The sequence below is a fragment of the Neolamprologus multifasciatus genome, chromosome 4 (assembly GCF_963576455.1).
Source record: "Neolamprologus multifasciatus chromosome 4, fNeoMul1.2, whole genome shotgun sequence".
Lineage (NCBI taxonomy): Eukaryota > Metazoa > Chordata > Actinopteri > Cichliformes > Cichlidae > Neolamprologus > Neolamprologus multifasciatus.
This window is the reverse complement of record NC_140442.1, coordinates 1135704-1153234: the sequence shown is the minus strand read 5'-3', so window position 1 is coordinate 1153234 and position 17531 is coordinate 1135704. Positions and strand designations below refer to the sequence as shown.

Sequence of the window (17531 nt, the reverse complement as noted above, 5' to 3'; positions counted from 1 at the left end):
TGCATCAAGCAAAAATTTAATTATCTGCAACATTCTCTGACTGGAAGAAATTAGTTTAACATTTAAACCTATTTTCTGCACATTCCAGCACATAAAATAAAATATTTTTTTTGCGTTTACACTCAGTCTTTCAAATAGATGCAAGTAAAACACAGCAGAAAATAAATAAAGTCAAAGACTAGCGGTCCTGTTGCTCTATTTTCACCTGTAAAGCAGGAGTGGGGTAGGCGGAGGGTTACCCTGGTGCAGGTGTGCAGCGGTCAGTGGAAGAATCCGCGACTTTCTCTGTGAGTTTCCCATTACGTCGTAGCTACTCGGTGCTTGTTTGGAAGTTTAGGGGTTTTTTTGCTGTAAAAAGAAGTTTTCTTCCCACGCACAACGGACACTAATGTTTTTGTCACTTTTTATGGAATCAAACTCAAAGTAAGGTCAGTACTTCCACGCTTTAAACGCTGCACGCTCATACTCTCTCTGCACTCGATATATGATCCATTGTTGATCTGCACACAGCTGTTGTCACGAACGTCGCACTCGCTTACGTCACTGTCATGAGACATTCTCGCAAAAAATCATGGTTTTAGTAACGCAGTAACGCAGCGGAAAGTAACGGTAATCTAATTACCTTTTTTGCAATAGTAATCCCTTACTTTACTCGTTACTTGAAAAAAGTAATCGGATTACAGTAACGCGTTACTGCCCATCTCTGGTTGTGAGCAGCTTCATCCTCGAGCTCAGCCTCTGTCGGCTCAGATCTCCAGATGTTTCTCCAGGCTTCCTGAAGGACATCCAAAGCTCTTCTTTGCATGTTTCTGCCTTTGCGCTGCTCCCTGTCAGGATGATCCACTCATTGTTGTTATTTTAATGAACACCAAAGCAGCTGAAACTCACGAACAACCCCTCTGCTACATACCTGACCAGATCAACACCCTGCGTGGATGCACAGTGCAGATAAAGCAGGGCTGAGTTTTGGTTCTGTCAGATGGACTGAAGTATTTTCTCCACGTCTCTTAAATCTCTTAATTCTCTCTCTGAAGAACAAATCTGGGGCTGAATTATTTCTCGTCTTTTTTAATGAATCACGTTGTTTACTGGAGGCTGAAAGCCGGCTTAGGCTGGAACGAAAACAAATATTTTCATTGTGAATTTCCTTCAGACAACAGTGCTCAAGTCTCCTTTGGCTAACGTGCCGATGTGGATGTGGGTTTGGGATGAAAGGTCACAGAGTCTGCAGAAACTCCACGAAGGTCGCTCGGAGTAACTGAGGGACCTAAAAGTGCTGCAGCAGCTCCAGTCTCCACCGCTGCACCGTGGATACATAATTCATGTGTTTGCAGCTCGCACATACGTAACCAACACATCGACGCGTACGCCTCTCGTGCTGAAGCTCGGCCAGACTGCAGATGCTGAGCGTTTTTGGGGGGGGCAGGTAAAAGACGCGGCCGAAACACGTCAACTTCAGAGATGGCTGAAATGTGACGGCACCGGCTCGTCTGGAGGAGCAGAAGGAGCGCGAGTGTGCCGATCCTCTCCTTCATCCTCTCCTTCATCCTCTCCTTCATCCTCTCCTTCATCCTCTCCTTCATCACCACTTCAGTTACAAAAGGAGAATAAATTGTGATAAATGAGTCAGGCTGAATGCTCTCAGAGCTGCTGACATGTTTTCGAGCTCCGCTGTGATTCAGAAAGCAAAGACTAATTAGAGCTTTTTACCATTTTTATCCATCATTAACACATATTTGTTTTGCAGTCACCACTTGATGATTTTTTTGTGCTTTTTAATAACGAGGCGTCAGATTCATCAGAGCGGGGAAAGCCTGAGGGAGGAGCGGAGCGCCAAAGTTTGACAGGCCGTCTCCTCGAACTGAAACTCCAGGCTTTGATCAAACATAAAAGAAACTCTGTAACAAAGAACGCCTTCACAGGGCGCCGCTTTGTGCACGCGTGATCCCTGCAGCCTCGGGCTTCGCTGCTGCAGAGCGATGATTCCTGCGCAGGGCGGTCACAGGCTGTCTCTGCCTCGGGCTGCTGTAAGTCAGTGTAGGTGGGTGGAAGCAGGCTCGGAGTGTTTTTTATTTTTACTCAGTGTTCAGGACTGCAGTGGATTCAGCAGAGAGAGGACGACTATAGGATAGGATGGATGGTCAGAAGCACTGATTTAAGTTTCTGAGGACGACGTCTGATGTTTTACTTACAGGAAAAAAGCCCAAAAGACTCGAAATGCAGAAACTGAAGTCTGCTTCTGCCTCGAGATACTAAAAGACTTAAAATACAGCATCATTACACACTACGCTGCCTTTGTGGGACAGTTAGTTATCTTACACGATACAGAGTCGGTGCCACGAGATGCAAAGCTACCCGGATGTGACAGCGATCATGTCTTTGGGATGCAGAGGGAGCCTTCACTCAGATACAAACAGGACCTTATGAGATATAAAGTCATCACAGGGCTCGCAAAATCGCTAGCCCGACGTCCCGGAGCTAGCAATATCTCCGGTTGGGCGACCAAAATCTATCTCAGCCCCACCCGTCAGGTTATCATATAGCCCGACAGGCGGGGCTGAGATAGAGTTTGGTCGCCCGACCGGAGATATCGCTAGCTCCGGGACGTCGGGCTAGCAATTTTGCGATCATTAACTGTTCTGTAAATGCGTCTCGTAGTGTTGAGATGCTGAGTTTTACTCTTATACAGGACAGACGTTGAGACTAAATCAACGGGCTTCCATGTCTGTGCCTCACGCTGGACGCCAGTTGGTTTTCCCGCCTTTTTCTGTACCAACTCTGTGCAGTTAGCTAAGCTAATTAGTTATAATGGATTGGATTTATATAGCAAGCTACAGTTGTAGCCACAGCTGCTCTGGGGCAGACTGACAGAAGCGAGGCTGCCATATCGCGCCATCGGCCCCTCTGACCATCACCAGTAGGCGGGAGGTGAAGTGTCTTGCCCAAGGACACAACGACCAGAACCGGCGACCTTCCAGATGCGCTTTCCCAACCCCCTGAGCGACGGTCGCCCCGTTAGTTAGCCACATCATCTTTGTACTGAAGACATAATCCAGCCTCTGAGGGATTTACTTAATCTTTACTTTCCTCGTGTTTTCCTAGTTTTTAAATTTTACATTTTTTCCTCTATGTGGTCGATCGATAAGCGGCTTCTCCTCTAGAGATAGCGCCCCCACCAAAAGTTATGGAACAAACTCATTTTGGGTCCTTCTATGCCTTCTGGTATTCTCGTGATTCCTACATTATTCCTCCGCCTCGAGATCTTCACATTTCTCTTCTAACTTCTTTAACTCTGTAGACAAACGCTCCACGGTGGCCTGGAGAGTGGCGATGGTGTCAGAGTGGTTTGATCGTGCTTGGCCACGGCGCTTTTTATGTCCGAAATTGAGGCCTGGACGCTCTGGTTCAAGGACGATATCTCGCCTCTTATGGTGGTAGAAATCTCTAAAGTGTGAGTGTCCAGTGTGGCGCACAATTTAGGCTTGATCGTATTTATCTCTGAACACAAGCTAGTTATAGCAGTTAGTAGCAGTTAATCGGACGGCTCACATTCATCCTTTTCCAGTGCAGCCGTGGCGTCCCCACCAGCTGAGTCCGAAGAGGCTTGCAGGCCTACATCGATCGTTTGGGCTTCACCATTGTTGAAAGGCTCCCAGAAATATCTCCACAGTAATCAGCAGGTTGTGAATTTGTGAAACTCGAAGGCAACGAGTCAAACTGAACACGAGCCTTCCTCAGCACGTGTTGTTATGGCCACAGGTCCTGACAGTTTTCTGGCAGTTTATAGCAAAACTCCCAACTGGTTCTTGTTCTTCAGAGTCATGTTACCAAACAGCGAATCGCAGGCTCACAGCACTATCTCAGTACCTTTAATGACAGCAGCTGACGAGCTATAAGAAGACTTCCCAAAATCAATAATCACGTCTTTTGATTTTGACGCCTTTAATGAAACGAAGGACTCATCACAACAACCCACAAAGTCCTGTCCAACCTGCCCGTGGCCTGACTCGGTCCTGATCACTGTGTGTTGGGAGTTTACCTGACCATGTCATCAGAGGGGCTCCGTAGAAATGTGCCAAAATCACACCTTTGTGTTTGATTTTCTTTTTGTTACTGTGACTGCCAGCTCGTCCTGTGGCCTCTGCAGTCATTTTCATGTCTTTCTGTCATTTGAACATTAAAATTGTGGCCCTCATTTACTCAATACCATTAAATAAATGGGCTTTGGGTTCTTTTTCTAGGCTACTCTCGTACGATATTCTTAAATTAACTTCTCTTTTGTTTCTGGGATCAATGAAGCTTATTCCTTAACAGCAGCACTACACGTGAAAATGAACACTAGTGTCTATAGTGCAGTAAATCATGTCATACACCATGTCAAGTAGAGCATTGCAACCCTCCTTTAATTTACCAAACAATGAAAACAAAATAATAAAATGGCAGATTTCAGTATTCAGGCAAACCAAAAAAAACACACAGCAATTTACCCACTGTACACAGAATCTACAGTGTAAACCACCAGTGATAAAACAATTACAGTCCCAAACTAAACGTAAAGCTGGCAGAGATAAACCCTACGTTGCAGGCCTGTATTGCTCCAGTATAAATCCAAATGATCTCCCAACCAGAAGTTCTTCACTCAACCAGCAAAATATAAATAAATAAACTCAGTACCTTGTGAAACGTGCAATTCCCACCAGATTAATCCAGGCAACAGGTTGTCTTCAGCTCCTTCAGAAACACTCCGCTCTGAATGCAGTAGCACAAAGATGAGGAAGGTCCGTGATCTCCACGTGCTCCACAAGCTTCCTGTTTTAGCTTCCCACGTTGCCAGAGGTACTCTGAGGCTGTGTCCCAATTCAGGGTCTGCAGCCTTAAAGGCCGCATTTTAAGGCCGATTACGTCACAGCGACGCGACGAAGGCTGTCCCAATCCAAAGGCTGCTCGAAATGCGGCCCTCAAATGCGTCCTTCATTTCCCTGAATTTTAAGGACGTGGCGGTGTAGACTTCGTGGCCCAACATATCCCAGAATGCATAGTGTGACGGTGGGTGTGGATAATTTTGCCGAAAAAAATGGCGAATGAGGGGCGCCGAAGAGTAAACTTTAAGTAAGTACTGAATATTATGTCACTTATTTATGTGCAAATGTTTAATAACGAAGAACATTAAAACATTACTGTTGGCCACATGTGGGCAAAGTCATGTGACATTAGTGACGTTTGTACTAACTTGGTTTTAAAGCCTTTACTTTAAAATATACGCCGTTCAATAGCTGAGCTTAATCTTACAGAGAATGATCAAAGCTCATGTAGAAACAAACAAACAAATGAACAAAAGATTTTCTCCTTCATCTCTGTCAAACAAAGCTGTATGAAACGTTTCCAGCTGTTAGTATCATGGTTGCTAGGCAACCTGGGCAGCGCAACGGAGGCTAGACCGTCCCATTTCACAAGCCTCGCACTTCCGGTCTTGGCGGTCTTTAAGTACGCGGCCCCAGTGTTGCCAACTTAGCGACTTTGTCGCTATATTTAGCGAGTTTTCAGACCCCCTAGCGACTTTTTTCCCAAGAAAAGTCGCTAAAAAAAAAGATGTGAAAGCGCATATCGCTTTTACTCTCAACAAGCAGCGGGTGCTGTAACGCAGTCAGTTCTTCTTTTACTCTTATGCTGTTTTGTGGATCAGGTTTAAAACTACTTATAAACACACACACACAAAGTAACTCCACCAGAGTGCCTATTTCGGGTCACTTTTGTCGGTCCAAGCCCGGGTAAAGGAGCAGGGTTGGAATTGTGACATTACAAAAAACAATAATTGCTAAAAGAAATTTAATTTGTAGTTCTAAATAAACTCTAAATGCATTTAGGACGTTTTTTGCTCACTTTATGTCTCGTCCATGATGTTATTTCTCTCTCCAGCAGCGTAGGTTACAATTACATTAGCATGACCAATTATGCAAATTAGGTGATGACGTCATTTAGCGACTTTTAGGACAACCAATAGCGATTTTCCTTACTGAGGAGTTGGCAACACTGCGCGGCCCTTGAGGATCGTTGAGGCTGCGTACTTTAAGGCTGCAGACCCTGAATTGGGATACAGAGTGACTATCTGGGGTGTGTCCGTTGTTATCCAGTTCGGTAACGATCCTCTGCAGCTTGTTACGTTCCACAACTTTAGCGAAACGGCAGCTACAGTAGTCCTTATTAGCTAACGGCTGGGTTAGCCTCGCTTTAACTCAATGCGTGCACGGCCACAGTAAACAAAACACACAGTCCAGCAGCTTCACGCCGAAACTTTACGTGTCATGTCACTAACTTACCGACACTGTGACTTATCTTTCCGAAAAGTCAAAACACACTTACTACTAGTACATAAAAACAAGCTAACTTCTCCGGATGCTCCGTGTAACTCACGCGCCACCGCCCTCTCTCCTCGCGCTCTCCACCCTGTGTTACCTTCACAGACCATATCCCCGTAGGAGATTACAGTTCTCACAAATAATTCACAAGAAAAGAAAGAAAACTTATTTTAAACAATGCAAACATGTTTTTTTAATCAGTTTACATGAACTTTGATCTTTTTAATAAACAAGAAAATTTTAATAAATGAACTCTTTGATATTTATATTCTCAGACTTCACTTATCTTTTACTATTTATGCATCTTTTTAACCCGGGTTACAAAATGTTCAGTCACAGCGGCCCTAAGCCGGAGGTTCACTCAGTGAAGAAGAAAAACCAGGACGTGGCAGAGGCCGCTCTCGTTTACGTAGCCATTAGTCCGCTACACACAGCAGCTCAGAGCGTACGAGTGCGGTTAGTTATGTAAGCAGTGATGTGTTAGTGTGAATCATACGTGTTATCTGAGCGAGCATGTGTGCCCTGTTGCACGTGCACGCCTGTGAATGTTTGCTCTTCTTTGTAGGAAGACTGCGAGTCACGGGCACGTGCGCTCTCCTCCGAATTGGATTCCCATCTTCTGATTGCCTGACATGCCTGACATGTTTCTCTGTTCTCTTGCATGCTTTCAATTAAATCTAACAGTTTTGATCTCTTGTGCTCGTTGATGCGAGGCTTGTAATCATGTTTTCCTTCATGAATCATGGATGTTGTCTGTTTCCTCCCTCTGCCTGCGATGATTCCCCAGCTGCTCTGGGAACGCTGGAGTTCGAGCTGAGGTATGAGCAGAGCTCCAGCAAGCTGCACTGCACCGTGCTCCGGGCCAAGGTGAGGACGCTCTGCACACACCGACACGCTCTTCTTCTCTGTTTTCATGCAACAGGAAGCTTTTCTAATTTCTCTGATATCAGGGTCGGCCCATATGGAGTAAAACCGATCAGCTGATTCACGCTGTGCAGTAACTTCAGTATATTTCATAAACCTTAAAGGAGGATCCCAGGATTTTAAAGAAAAATCCGCCCCGAGCCCTTCACGTGAAAATCACTTTGTTTAGCTTTTTTAAGACAAGTTATAATCCATGCAGACGCTGACAATAAGAGTAATAATAATAATAATATATGAGAAAGTTGCATAAAGCAGATTAAACACAGGGAACTATGTTATATAATTAAAGTCTGCTCTCAGCTGTGGACTTTCGCACTCATCATAAATTAAATCTGCTCTAGTTTCATGAACTGCTACAAATTAGATTCCCTCCACAGAGTGAAGAATGATGAAGGCTGTGCTGTCAAAGATAAATATGAGCTCTAATAGGGTTTCTGTGCAAATTCAGATTCATTGAGCTACTTGGAGCTGTGGGTCTGCTGCTCAGATTGTTATTTGGTCAGTAAATTTCACTCACACACTTTTATTCGTCTGGATGCTGCTGCTGAGGAGCGAGAGTAATCTCTGATTATGGATCTGAGGAAGCTGCAGGAAAACGATGCACCTGCATCCTCAGCTCGTGGTCGACCCAGAACAGTCCCAGAGCAGGTGTTAGGAGTCAGGAGGAGGTGAGATACGAGGCGGCCGAGCCTCGGGCTGCTGAAGGAGACCCGTGTTTGGTGTGAAGAGCAGGTGTCGAGCTGGAGTCACCAAAGTGATTCTGATGGGCGTGTGCTGTATCCAGCAAACAGTCGCATCCGCCCAGCCTGAAGTGAGACGAAACGTGACATTTTCTGCTGTTTTACATCAGGATGCATTTGGTTTCACTGAGGTTTTACCTCAAAGTATGATTATGAAAAACAACATTCGTCGCTTTTAAAACCGTTCCTCAGTTTATCTACATTTTGTTTGAATATCAGCAGCGATACACATCACTACAACCATCAGACTGACAGACTAAAGTTTTCTCGTACTACACCGCTGGCATCAGGTACAAGCGTCGTCCACTTTAACCAAAACACCTCCTCCACTAGAAGCTCCAACACTTTATAGCCTGTCTATATTAAGGCTCAATGTTTGCATTATTAGGGGCGTGGCCTCTGTAGCTGACACAGGTGGCTGTAGCTGCTAGCTTCATCTGACCTGGACCTCCAGTCTGTGTTTGTGCTGTTGGAGCCTTCAAATGATGATAATGACATTATTTGACCTGTAATATGGCAGCTGCGAGGTTATTGTACGAACTGTTCAAGAAGCCTGAGCTGCAGCTGTGCTGAGTGCAATTCTAGTATTTTAGTTGCATGTTACTGGGATATAACACTCACCCTCTATGAAGCTTTATAAAGTGGGATTTGCAAACCACAGCAGGCTGTGGAGTCCAGGAAGTGATGGTTTGGTGTTTGACGCCTTCAGACATCAACAAAAAATGTCTGTGAAGTTTTATGTGTTTATAAAAAGTGGATCTAAAGAGTTAATTTGAGTGAGGAAAGAAATGAAAGCTTATGTTTGTCTGTCCCAGAACCTCTGAGTGGCGTCTCCCAGCATCACAAACACAAACATGATGGAGACGTGTTGCACACTGCTGAGGCTGTTCAGCATTGCTAACCTGCACAAACGCAGCAAATATTAAAGAGATTTCTCCTCCCTGCATGTTGGCGTGTGCTGCATGCACCGCTGCCTCAGTGTGCTGCACAGACCCAGTGTGGGGAGCTGAACCTGCTCCGACTGCAGCCCGTCGCCTCTTTACAGCCTCGTTTGTCTCCCTCTTGTTGTTTGTGACACTTAAATTGGACTCTGCTGTGACAGCTTGATCTGAATTATGGCGCCGTCGCTTCACTTCCTGCCTTTACCTTGTTTATCTGTCCAGAGACCGTTTGTTTGAAGCAGGCTTGTCTCGTCCCCTCGGGCTGCTGGCTTTATATTTCACCGTGAGAATAAACTCTTCGTTCTCATTAAATAAACACAGAAGTGTTTGTGTTTCACAAAAAGCTTTTCATTAGTCACACCAAAGTTAGCTTCAAAGAACCAGAAACAGATTCAAATTCAAAAAGATTAACACAAAACAACAAACTGCATTTTTCTGCTCAGCTCTGCCCGTGTTTCACATGGATGCACCGTCCACAAACTGTTTCCCGACAAATTTCCAAACATCCCAGTTTTATTTTGGCTGCATCCATAATTTCACTTTGCATGAACAAAAACCGAGAGCTACAAGGCTCCGAACGATGCTGATGGTCGTCCTACGAGCTGCAGCAGTTCTCACACACGTCTCCTGACCAATCAGCATCTCTGAAGCTCCTCCAGGTTTGATGGTGTTTTCACCATCAGTAACCTTCACTTTGGTCTTCTGGAGGTTTTTCTTCACCACAAGACCAACGTGATGACCAAACGCATGTTTCTGGTTGTTGTCGTGCTGGAAGGCAAAGCCATGACCCATGACCCATGACCTATGACCCTGGCATGAGACAGATAACCGCTGTTTGTTTATCTGAACTCTTTCGTTTCTTAGACGAGCTGGAAGTTTCACTTCTGCCACATGCGTATGTTTGAAGGTTCAGGGGCACCGTGTGATGCCTGAACCATCCATCTTCATCCACTTTATCCGAGGCCGGGTCGCGGGGGCAGCAGCCTAAGCAGAGAGGCCCAGACCTCCCTCTCCCCAGCCACCTCCTCCAGCTTATCCGGGGGAACACCAAGGCGTTCCCAGGCCAGCCGAGAGATATAATCTCTCCAGCGTGTCCTGGGTCTGCCCCGGGGCCTCCTCCCGGTGGGACATGCCCAGAACACCTCACCCAGGAGGCGCCCAGGAGGCATCCTTGTCAGATGCCCGAACCCGAGTGCTTAAATCTAACTGGGGGTGTTTAATGGCTTCCTGTAACAAACCAACAACTGAAAAAGTAAAAGCATCACAAAAACAACAGATTCAGTTTTATTTAATGTGCACGGAGAAAAAGCAGAAAGCTAACTTTAGGTCATAATGAACTGCAGTCAAGTTTTGAACACAATCCTGAGAACTGGTCCCATTACTGAATCACACTCTGTGCCACAGCTGCTGACATAAAGTTGTCGGAGCTCAAAGCTGTTTCTGTCATTGTTTGTGTCTGCAAAGTCTTCAGATTTTAACGAAGCGGAGATCAGCACGAGCTCGACGTGTGAAAGCTGCTCTCCTTCCCTCTCAGATCACCGTGACACTGATGCAGTCGGCTCTCACTCTGCACTGCAACACTAATAGAAACACACGTGAGAATGAAATTGCTTCATTTCGTGAGGGATGGGAGATAATCTGAGCACCTGCTGGATCCTTTGTTTCCTCTGCTGTGTTCTTAATTTGAGTACCTACTTGAACGTCAGTGATTTCCCTCCTGGCATCAACTCATTTGCAGCAGATGAAGGAGCAGTTTCAGATTCGAGCAGGTGGATTAACTCAGTGCTCCCTGCTGTGTGCACATTTCTTTCTGCAGGGACGAGGGGGAAGCGGAGAATTTTTTAACACCTTTAACATCAGCAAATAAAAGACAAGCCTGGTAACCGCAGCCAGAAACGTTCAGCAGAATAATCTGGTTTAATGTTTGATAGAAACATTAAGAAGCAGCTTTTTGTGCAGCAGTGAATCCACATTATTCAAACAGCTCTGACCCAATGTTGCTGTGGACACGGGACCTCTGACGGGTGCAGCGAGTCCCTCTTGCAGGTTTCCACATGTGAACATTAACCCTGCAGTTGGAAACTCGACTCAACCAGAGAAGTCGCTGCTCTGTCCTTAAACCATCTGTCCTGGGAGAAGCTGAGGCTCCTCCAGGAGGACCTGGGGAGCATTGCTGAGGTACATCCTGTCAAGCCTGACGCTGCCATGACCCAACTTTGGAAAAAGGGCAGCAGGTGGATGGTTTTTTTTGGAGGTCAGGTCAAGACCCGTGCACTTCCTTGTTTTGTGTCATGGTGGCACCACTGTCCTGTGGGTCAGGAACCTTTAATAACGTACTTTTGTGGCTTTAAAATACATTTCAGCCAAACGTTCGTACTGCTGATACGTCTTCACTTGTAATCATCTCATGTCCAGAAACATCTCATCAAAATATTTCTAGATTTGGGGGATTTCACTCACCAAGACTGGACGGTCCGGGTTTGGACCTGTTGTTTTGAGGCTTCGTCACAGACTCACGATTCAGTCTTCTGGAGCTATATAATAATTAATATTCAAATTCTGTGTTAGTTGGTCCAGCACGTAGTTTTCCTGCCACCTCTGGTTCCCTATTTTATTTCCTCAGTTCCCTTTCATGTCCTGGTCTCGTCTCTCGCTGGCGTCCCTCCTATTTGGTCAGTCTTGTTTCCGTGTTTGTTTACTTTTAAATAAATAAAGAATAAATAAAATTGTATTTATATAGCACCTTTGTAGATAGACTCACAAAGTGCTGCACATAAGATAAGATTTAAAAAAAAGTCAATATCAAACAGGCAAAAATGAACCAAAAGCAGTTTTTGTCTCAGTGTCCTGTTATTTCCTCTTTTACTCCATCAGCCCACGTTCCTATGCTGGTCCTGCCTCCACTGGTCCCATGTCTGAGTCTTATCTCGTCAGCGTCCTGGGTTGTGTTCACTTCCAGCTTCTTGTTAGTCTGATTTAGTTCCCCTGTGTTCCCAGGTTCAAACGTCCAGCCCTTAAACAGGTACAGTGGTTCTGAGTGCTGTAAACATGTTTATTTGTGCTGTAAAGTTTTAACTACTCACCGCTGAAGCCTCTGCTGGACATTAGAGGAACTGCAGGTTTTTGAGCTTCAGCTGCTGGAGCCCAAACTCAAAGCTTGAGGAGAGTCAGACACAAACGCGTCCACGTGAATGACTGTGGCTGAACCAACGACTGCTCACACCATTCAAATTAAACTGGACGTCTGACACTGATGAACAAAAGCACATGTAACGGAAACTCGAGCTATCATAGCTGTCATTGTGACACTGGATGGTATTTCAGGTAGATGTGGGAGGTGAGATTCTGTGTGGTGCCTCCGTCTCATTAAAAATGCTGTGGGTGGAGGTGGAGGGGAAGAAGAAATTGCTTCGTCTGCACTGCAAATGTCAAAGCTGTTGAAAGAGATTTAGGAGCAATTTGTCACGATGATCTGCTCCCACTGATGAGGTCAAGAGATTCAAATCAAGTGTTTCATCTGCCCGTGTGGAAAAATCATCTGTCCATCGCCTCTTTTCCTTTTTATACTCCCGAGACGTGAACAGCCGGAGAGAAAATGTCAGGAATCACAGATTATAGCAGCTGGATTTATAGTGAAGTGGGAATTCTTGGTTTTATGTTCCTGTTCTGATTTTTATTTATTCTACTGATAAGTTCCAGCTGACATATTTCACTTCCTCTCTTAATTTTATTATTATGAGTTTTTATAACCTTTCCTGGTCTCACGGTTCATGTAGAGGATAGCTGACGTTCCTCTCGCCATCTTCGTGGTTGTAATCTGGATGCAATGAAACATCAAATAATAATAATAATAATGATCACTTGCTTCTGTTATCTGCAGGGTCTGAAGCCGATGGACTTCAACGGTTTAGCTGACCCGTACGTCAAACTGCACCTGCTGCCCGGAGCCTGTAAGGTGAGAGACCGCTCATGACCACAGAGGGTTGGTGTGACAGAGCGGGACGCTGGGATTGGGCAGGGTGGAGGCCGACTGTGTGGAAGAAGAAGAAAGTCCCACTGAGTGTTCAGGTGTTTCTGACCCACCTGCAGGCTGTGCCTCATGTTGCTCGATGAGGAGCACTACAGCACTTCTGCACTACAGCTGACCTCCCGTCATTCCACAGTGGGTGATGGCAAAAATGACGATGACTCATTAGTGGCAGTAACTGAAGGATGCTTGTAAGGATGCTCCAGAGTCTCCTCAGGTGAAGGAGGTCATCTTAATGTTGTTATGACTGCAGATGCCTCCAGATCACTTCATGAGAAATGCTTTACTTCCTGTTTTATTTTGAAAGTATCTTTCACCATGTGTGTCTCTGGTGTTTTTGCCTCTGTCTTGTTTTCCTCTGACATCTTGCTTCACCGCGGCACTAATCTCTGAGCTTTCATGCTTTGCTACCTGCCGGCTCGTCCCCCTCTTTGTGACAGATACCACAGGGTGATACCAGTGATACCAGTGATACCAGTGATACCAGTGAAACATGGCGAGGGCAAGATTTGAGTGTACCGACTAATTCAACATCCCAGACTATCAGACACTACTCGTCCCTTAGATCCTACCGTCTTTGGAGAGATGTGCACACGGAGACATCGGTCTGACAGCGGTCAGAGCGGCCGTCGGGTCACGCAGACTGCGTTCTGACAAAGTGGGACTCTGAACGGTTTTGAACTTCCCGTGTAACAAATAACACCAAACATGTTGTTTTTGGATTAAATTCATCCTCGACGTGAAGAAAAGTCGACCTCGTGGTCTGATTGGTCAAATCTGATTATTCAGGTTCAAAAAGTCGAGCGTAGTTATTAATAACTATTCATTTAACATCATAAACAGTTCGTTAGACTACAGAAGCTGTTGGGGACACTCAGCGCTGTCGTGTCAAAGACAGGAAGTTACAGGAAGTTACAGGAAGTTACAGGACGTTAGGAGGCTGGAATCACATGACTGTTACCTTTTAATATCTATGCTTCAGAAAATCAAACTGACATCAGTTTGACAAAGTTGATTATGTTCCAAAAAGTGTCACAAGGTTTTGTTTCCCATGGAGGTTATTTTGTGTGAAAGTCTGTGGGAGAATCTTTGTTGAGCTTTACTTTGAGCATCAATGATGCAAAACTGCTCTAAGAATAAAAATATGCAGCTGGAAATGAGAAGAACATTATACAGTCAGCTGAGATATGTAAAGAGTGATTTTATTCTGGTTTGGTGGCCTCTGTGTTCACATAAAGCCGCCTGTGAGCAGCTGAAATGTCCCGTCCACGGTTCAGTGGTGGTGCTGGCAGCACAGTTTTGGCTTCAGCTCATTTCAGGATGTTCAGAAGCCATGAAACGAAATCCTCCTCCTGACACGAGCAATGTGTAAAAACACTGAGGACGGATCGACTTTTATCCTGATGGTAGTTACGTCTCTCGGCGGGTTTCCGGCACCTTCGCTGAAGTGATGGTTTGATTGTTGCTTTATTAATTGTGCGATCTTTGTGAACTTGTGTTTATTGCTGTGAGGAGACAACAACGACTGCCTGCGTCCCCAAATAACATTCAAGTTTATCTCCATCTCGGCTCTGCTGTGAGAAAAGAAAATCTTCTCTGACCTGTTTTTCCTTTCGTCCTGATGGGATCTTATTTTTATCTTACTTTTGTCTTGAAGCGATGCAGCCGTGAGTTCAGCTTTTAATGAGATTTAAAAAGGTTTAAACACATTTTCTGCTCTGTTTCAACTTCTGTGCAGAGAAATGAAATGAAATGTCAAACTATGTTAGTAATTACTAATATATCTGTGTGTGTGCGTGTGTGTGTGTGTGTGTGTGTGTGTGTGTGTGTCCTTCAGGCCAATAAGCTGAAGACGAGGACGATCCGTAACTCCCTGAATCCCGTGTGGAATGAAACGCTCACTTACGTCGGCATCACAGAGGAAGACATGCACAGGAAGACGCTCAGGTCTGTGTTTACATCAGTGTGTGTGACAAACACACACTGATGTGTTTGTGTGTGACAAACACACTCTGGGGATAATTCATCACATCTCATTTCAGAGCAATTACGCTCACAGCCGTTAATCAGCTGCTGTTACATCCTGACATTCACATATGAAGCTCAGTTGTCACATTTCATTAGTTGAGCTGTCGGAGCACAAAGCTGCAGCGCGATGAGATTAAGTGTTGTCTCTGCTGCAGGTATCAAACACGTTTTGTTGCCAATATTGTATCAAGATCCTTCCCCGACTCGCTGGCTGCTTCTAACAGTCTGATTGGACTGAATCCGTCCTTCACAGAGGAGTCAGAGACAACAGTAACGAGCTCACAGCGAGCTGCTGTGAATAAAGATGTTTGTCAGAGTTATCAGATAAACAGCTGCAGCCAAAAAAGGCTCGTTGTAGTTGTTGTTGATATGTTGTTTATTGATTAGCATTCAAATATCTCAGTGAAGACAGAACAAAGATTTACCACAAAGCAAGAAAGCATGAGACAAGGCTAATCAAAAGGTATTGGCTGAAGCATTTGCTTATTACGCCAACCCTTTTAACAAAAGATCTTTTAGCATGCAGCTCCTGTACACAGGGCTCGAAGCAAATAATAAAATTCAATTCAATTCAATTTCATTTATATAGCGCCAAATCACAACAAATGTCGCCCCAAGGCGCTTCATAGATACAGAGAGAAAAGCCCAACAATCATATGACCAACAATCATATGACCCCCTATGAGCAAGCACCCTGGCGACAGTGGGAAGGAAAAACTCCCTTTTAACAGGAAGAAACCTCCAGCAGAACCCGGCTCAGGGAGGGGCGGCCATCTGCTGTGATTGGTTGGGGTGAGAGAAGGCAAAGTGAATGAAGCCATCTTTATTCTGGCTGATGATGGCTAACACTAAGCTAACACTAAGCTAACACTAGGCTAACACTAAGCTAACACTAAGCTAACACTAAGCTAACACTAGGCTAACACTAGGCTAACATGGACAAATAGCAAGTTGCCCAACAAAACCACGAGCTGTGATTTGGTAAATAAGTTTTACCCCTGATGAAGGTAACAATATGTGTCCCACCCCCAGATTGTTAGTGGTGCATGTTGAGATAATTTACACTGCAAACAAAAACCCAGAAATGAACTCTGAGTGTCCATAATCTGATGTCGGTGTGAGGGTCCAGCTGTGGGCCAAGCAGAGGTTGGACCCAAACGCAGCACTGAGACAAGACATGAACTCGAACAGCTGCAGTGCTGAGAACTACAAAGTGCAAAACAATAAACTCCACAAAACATGAAGCACACAGCACTGGAGGCGTGCAGACTGACGACACAGGATGATGAGAGGAGGGGCAACAGCAGCAGGGATAAATCTGACGAAACAGGGTTAGCAAAACACACCCGAGACAAGGTAGCTTCAAAATAAAACAGGAAGTGAGACAGACTAAGACATGCGAGCTTAACAATAGCAGAGGGACCCACAGAGGAGTGTGCTAAAGACCGAACACTGAGACGAATAATGGACGGGACAACAAGACTGACAAACACAGGAAACACTGCCGACAACACACAAGCAAAACAGTAAGAGGACGAAACCAGAGCCACTGTGGAAACACCAGAACACAAACGCATAAACACAAAGCACTGGATCAGCGACCCAGGACAGCGTGCCCAACATTATTCATGAAATCAGAGTGAAAACTACCATCAAGTAAATATAAGAGCAGTGACAAAGATTCAGACCATACTGAGACTCCCCACTTGCCTGATCGGACATCAGAATACCCCACAGAGGAATCTGTGGCTTCTTATCTAAACTTGTTGTGAGTCCCTGCAGTTAGAAAGTCCTCGGTCATGGTTCATGAGACAAACAACCACACGACTGGTTAGAAGCTGTGGTTTGTAGGGCTGAAACATGTTTAAACACATTATCACAGGGCGTCACAGGGTGTCACAGTGGCAGCAGTAATCAATAGTCTGTCTGGGTTCAACGATGCAGCACCGTCTGCACTGATTCTCTGATACTGAGCTGGTCTGAAGAAGAAATGACTGTTTCCACAGCAGCATGCAGAATAAAATAGTATAATTCACAAAAACAACACTGTTAATAGGAAAGTGAAAGACTAATAATGCAGTAGTGCAAAGTTTTATGTATCGCAGTGATAAAAATCAGACTCATGCTGTGCAGACGATGCAGCGTGCACTGAGATTGTGCAGGAGAGAATTCTGGCCTGGCAGTGAAAGCGGCATTAATACAAATATATAGAGTGTAAACCTGCAGAGAGAACAGCATCATCTCCTGCAGCGTTCCTCAGGTGGGTTCTCCACGATGGACAGCAGTGTGTTCAGTCCTGACCCTCACTGACTGAGTTTTTGACCCTGCTCTCACCTCTGGCGACTGGTAGAAGATCTCCAACATGTTGGTGCACACACTGAAGGATCTGAGCTTCGTCAGACAGTAGAAGCAGAATACGGCGCACTCTCAAAGTGATCGTCCTGCTGCTTCTTCATGTGACTTCAGAGTGCAGCATAATCAGAAGTGTCCTGTGGAGAATTGTGGCGTGATCTTC

The 17531-nt window shown here is 45.1% G+C and overlaps 1 protein-coding gene across 1 annotated transcript in view; it reads left to right on the top strand.

Moving 5' to 3' along the window:
• The window catches only part of doc2a (double C2-like domains, alpha), a 66367-nt gene that overhangs the window by 17046 nt on the left and 31790 nt on the right, over positions 1-17531 (top strand). Inside the window, exons 3-5 of the mRNA XM_085156540.1 lie at positions 7144-7223; positions 12842-12916; positions 14826-14935. Of these exons, the coding sequence (XP_085012666.1) occupies positions 7144-7223; positions 12842-12916; positions 14826-14935 (265 nt within the window). The remainder of the gene's footprint in view (positions 1-7143; positions 7224-12841; positions 12917-14825; positions 14936-17531) is intronic.